We start from the raw sequence: 5,000 nt of genomic DNA, 5'->3' as shown, positions 1-5,000 counted from the left end.
CACCAGGCACCGGCGTGCACCAAGCTCGTTCCACTATAAACACAAAGCCGCAATGATTCTGACCCCACGAGGCTTCCGACCGAGCTCTGCACAGAAGTCAAACAGGCGACGGGACTATGACGGAAGCCAGCGCCAAGCCGCGTGGGCCGCGGGCAGGGAGGCCCGGCGGGGTCTGTGGGCAGCGAGCGGGGGCGCCTGGCAGGTGGACGCTCCTAAGGGCAGGGCAAACCGGAAGGCACGCCCGAGGGAAGAGAGACGAAGGAAACGCTACGCGAGAGCAATGTGATAAAGCAGCTTTAAGTGAACCCGTTCGTAAACGTGGCTCGGTGAACCGACAGATTCCGACCCTCCTGTGCTAAAGCCTCGGCTAACAGCCATTCTCCAGAAAACACATATTTGGGGCCATAAACTACACCCACTTCCGGCTGCACGCCAGGGCCAGGGGCGGGCTGGAGGACCCGAGGACCCTCCCCAGCTCCGCCTTCCGCCTTCAGTGGAGTGCAGCATGTACACCCGGAAACCGGCTCCCTCCGCCAAACACTGAGCAACATACCCTGTGTTTTGGCCGTTATTAAATTCCTCCATTCATCTCAATTTAATACATTTTAAAAATTCAAGAATACAGAAAAGTTTCATCATGCCATTTATATATTTTCTACATAAATTGATCAAAAATGAAAAAAATTAAAAGTGCCATTTAGTTTTGTGTATATAGTCAGCTAGCTCAGTTGGTAAAGAATCCACCTGCAATGCAGGAGACCCCGGTTCGATTCCTGGGTCGGGAAGATCCCCTGGAGAATGCATAGGCTACCCACTCCAGTATGCTTCGGCTTCCCTTGTGGCTCAGCTGGTAAAGAATCCACCTGCAATGTAGGAGACCTGGGTTTGGTCCCTGGGTTGAGAAGATACCCTGGAGAAGGGAAAGGCTACCCAGTCCAGTATTTCTGGCCTGGAGGATTCCATGGACACAACTGAGCGACTTTCACTTTCAGCTGGTCTGACAAATCCACTCGATTCATATACTGCCTCCAACTGTAATGTGACCTTTTACAAGTATTCTCTCATAGTTTTTAAACTTATAAACATTTCATTCCCCTTAAACTAGCTACCTAAAATCAAAGGACTTATTTTCAGCTATAAACCAGTTGATAAAAAAAAAAACCCTATACTCTTTAATCAAAGCATACTACTTATCTCTTAAATTGTCATGTAAGATACAACTTTTTACTTAAGTAGACTTTAAGATTCGCCCCAAATTTTCAGAGCTTCTCCTTGGATTATGTGCCTTACTAAGCTAAAGCACACTCACCAGCTCACAGCTCACTTTCTCGTCAGAGAATGAGCACTCTGAACGGTACACATCCACAGGCTGCCCTGCTTCCCGGGGTCCAGGGAAAGGGCCCCTCCTGGCAGGTGGGTCTCTCAGCTTCCACACCCCCTTCACCCCAGACCCACACGCCCACCTCCCACTCAGTGAGTCAGTGCACTCGGGGGAGACACACGTGGTGTTGATTCAGACTGAAAGCAATAAAAACTATGGAGGTAACGACAGACATGGGAACATTAACTTGTCAAAAGACCTTCCTACTATGAATACACTATACTTAGTTCTAAATAACTGTCCATGGGAGGAAAAAAGCTCGGCCTCCACATGAGAGCAGTTCTCGCACTTCATGTGGGGGTGCAGAAGCCCCGGGTTCCTCACCCCAGCAGGTCCTGTTTCGCTCGGTCTGGGGTGGGCGGGAGGCCAGCCTGCAGCCCTAACACGTCCTGCGGAGCTGCGCTGCTGACCTGCACCCCACTCGGGAACCTCAATCCCCACGGCCCCACCCGTGCTTAGAGAAGAGCCCTGGGCTCGAGCAGATAAACACCGCTTAAATATTCCAGAGAAGGATAGTACACTGAGAACTGCTCCAAATGCATGTTTATAATTATACTCAGTACGACCCTTTGTAAAAACTGTAAAGAGCACTAACACACATTTTCACAAAATTGAAGTTTTAGTCGATGTGAAAGGAAACCTAAAGATTAAAAAATCTGTCCAATCTTCACCATGAAATAAACCCAAATTTCTTTGTATTTAAAAGTCACATCCGGTTCAAAGTAAAATTTGTCATCTCCCATCCATTGTGGAATAAAGCTGTTTTACAAGTGACATAAACTCACATTATCAACTTTTGCAAACAGAATCCAGTTAATTTAAAAGAAGTTCAAAGAAGACATGCGATGACTGGAAATGCTTAGAAGACATTTAAAAGGAGAACGTACATGGGTCGCTTACCCCCTTTGGCTCGGGAACAACCAGGTGCGTGCACTTCCTGTTGAGGTTCAGCTGGCAGCCGCCCCCGTGGAAGGTGAGCATCGCCCACAGGGCGCTTCGGTCCTCAGGCGACACCTGGCGGGAACCAGAAATCACGCTTCCATCACACTCACCGACTTGCCTGCCCACTTTATGTGACATCATAACCACTGTGCTCATCTACTTTTTTCCTTCTTAAATGTCATTAACCCAAGCATATTAGTGGGAAAAACAGATGAGCTTTCAGCTATGTGCTTGTTACAGTAAACTTTTACTTCTATCTTAAGTTTTATAAACATCACCTTTTTTGCCTTGTCACCAAATAAACTAAAAAATACTTACGTCTACACTCTAGGGGCTGAGTGGAGGATTACTTCATTACATACCGAGATGACAGGGAAACAGAACTAGTACCCCACACTCCATCTTCCAACTCAGTCATTTTTTAACATGTTTCAATACAGTAGTATAAAGATCATATTCAAAGGATTCCTTAAGAATTAATGGATAACAAATAAATGCTTATTATGAAATGAATTAAAAATAAAAGACAAAAATACAGTGGCGTATAAGCTCAGGGGAAAACATAATTACCAAGCACACAGAAAATGAGGCAAGCATAAAAGGCGTAATTCCTATGCTTGCGCACGCAAGTGATGAAGCTGAGACGCAGATGCGATGGCTTATGCTGTGACAGAGGCTTTCACTCCAGAACCAACAGCTCCATTTATTGCCTGCCTACTATGTGCCAGGAACTGTGCCAAGGGCTCCTCGTCCCTGCGACCCAGCAGAGGACGCACGAACTCACAGAAGTCAGTGCTGATCACTGTAAAACCTAGGTCTGCCTAAGCCCAGGTCTGACTCCAAACTGTGCTTCCCACTGCTCTAGACTGCTTCGCTAAGGGCAGGTCCTACTAAAAACAATTTCTAAAAAATAAAACTTTATCATCTGAAAGTCAAAAGAAACATTTAAGGAAAACAAAGGTGTTAATTCTAAGATAATCACTGAAGTCAATTTTAGGTAACTTACTATAAATTGTGAATTATAGTTAAGAATTCTGAACTTTGTCTCAAGCTAATTTTTTTTAAGTTTAACAAAATTTTTTCTTTTTAACTGTCATTATTCAGATTGCCGAAAATCTAACATCCTGTATCTACTCTCTATTTTACAAATATTTCTAGAAATTATTTTGCATTCCATACTACTCTGTGAATACTAACAAGAACACATTAATTTTACAAAGTCACCTTAAAATCATTATTTTGTATGTCTTTAGTCAGTGACACATTTCAGGAAACTTGATCAGAAGGTGTTATTTTTAATAGTGACTTCCACAAAAACATATCCTGCAGCATTTGGTGGTGAGATTTAATTACATGATAAAACATACAACTCTAATAAATCGTTATATAATCTTTATTACAAATGAAATAAAAACCCCAATCTAGACGTGGCTTTATTATTTTTAGTTCACTGACTAGTCCTCCAGCCTACGGCCTGGACCCTGGCTGGGTTTCAACAGAGCACAGCAAGCTGCTGTTGAAAGAACGCTGCATGGGGGAGGCGAGGCCCTGCATGGACCAAGTCCCCAAACTCTAACTTGTATCAACTTGGAAAACTTCCTGGAATCAGAGTCTTCATCAACCTGCGTTCGCATTAAGTGACGTGAACATATCTGCACCAGCTCGTCCAATGAATCTCTACCAGTGTGATGTAGAATGCTCTTTCCACACGAAACTGCTAACAATAGCTACCTAGTGGTGACGGGGTCATGGGGACATTTTAATTTTCATTTTTATACTTTTCTGTATTTTCCAAATTTTCAAAAGCATTTATAACTGGGGAAAAAAATGCTCTTCTTTTTTAAAACAGCAATCTTCCTAAAGTAATCTATCAGCTCAGCTAAAAGAGCCTGGACGTCTCCTCGACCCATCGGGCTCAGATCTGAGCGCTTCCAGAGTGTCTCGGGCACCCCGCCTCCACCCTGACCTGTGCGCGGCTGCCCCCTCGCTGCGCCCCCGCCCAGGCAGCTGGCCCTGACCCTGGGCCACTACCCTCTCAGCTCAGCGCCCCTGGCCCCTGCACTCCCGCAGCAAGCTGCCCCCAAGGGGCACTGAGCCCCCTCCGCCCTGAGTAGAGGGTGCTTCTCGCTGCGCACCCGTGGGGAAGGGCCTCCCTCTGCACCAGGACGGCCCCGTCTCCAGGCCTCCAGCCGAGACACTCCTGGGGTGCAGCTCCATGAGCCCCTCTTCGTCCCTCTTGCGCACGAGCTCTCAGCCCGCCGACCAGGGAGGAGCGCCTCGGGTGCGAGGCCTGTCCTGACCTCAGAACCTCGGCTGGGGCCTAGTACAGTGCGAGGCACAGGGTAGGCAGTCAAGAAATTCTTTGTTGATTGAGATACAGATGGAAAGGGCCTCCCAGAGTGCAGTCAGGCCCTGGCAGGCTCTCACACACAGGGACCTGCCCACCACCTACCCAGCACACGACAACCGCGGCCGCAGCCTGCGTCAACACCGGCTCGGGAGAAGGCGGGTGATGTCTGTGCTTCCCAACTTCTGCCGGCACAAGCGCCCTTCCCTACCTCTCCCTGGAGCGCTCTGGAAGCCTCCAACAAGAGCTCCAGCATCTCAACACCCTGACGGGAAAAGACAGAAGGTCACTGAGAACCGCCAACAACAGTCCCTCCGCGGCGGCGGAGCC

The 5,000-nt window shown here is 47.5% G+C and overlaps 1 protein-coding gene across 1 annotated transcript in view; it reads right to left on the bottom strand.

Moving 5' to 3' along the window:
• The window catches only part of PAXIP1 (PAX interacting (with transcription-activation domain) protein 1), a 50,966-nt gene that overhangs the window by 23,036 nt on the left and 22,930 nt on the right, over nt 1-5,000 (bottom strand). Inside the window, exon 8 of the mRNA XM_010829359.1 lies at nt 2,282-2,395. Coding sequence (XP_010827661.1) covers nt 2,282-2,395 — 114 coding nt within the window. The remainder of the gene's footprint in view (nt 1-2,281; nt 2,396-5,000) is intronic.

This window comes from Bison bison, unplaced genomic scaffold, assembly GCF_000754665.1.
Source record: "Bison bison bison isolate TAMUID 2011002044 unplaced genomic scaffold, Bison_UMD1.0 scf7180017864503, whole genome shotgun sequence".
NCBI lineage: Eukaryota > Metazoa > Chordata > Mammalia > Artiodactyla > Bovidae > Bison > Bison bison.
This window is presented reverse-complemented; position numbering and strand designations above follow the sequence as displayed.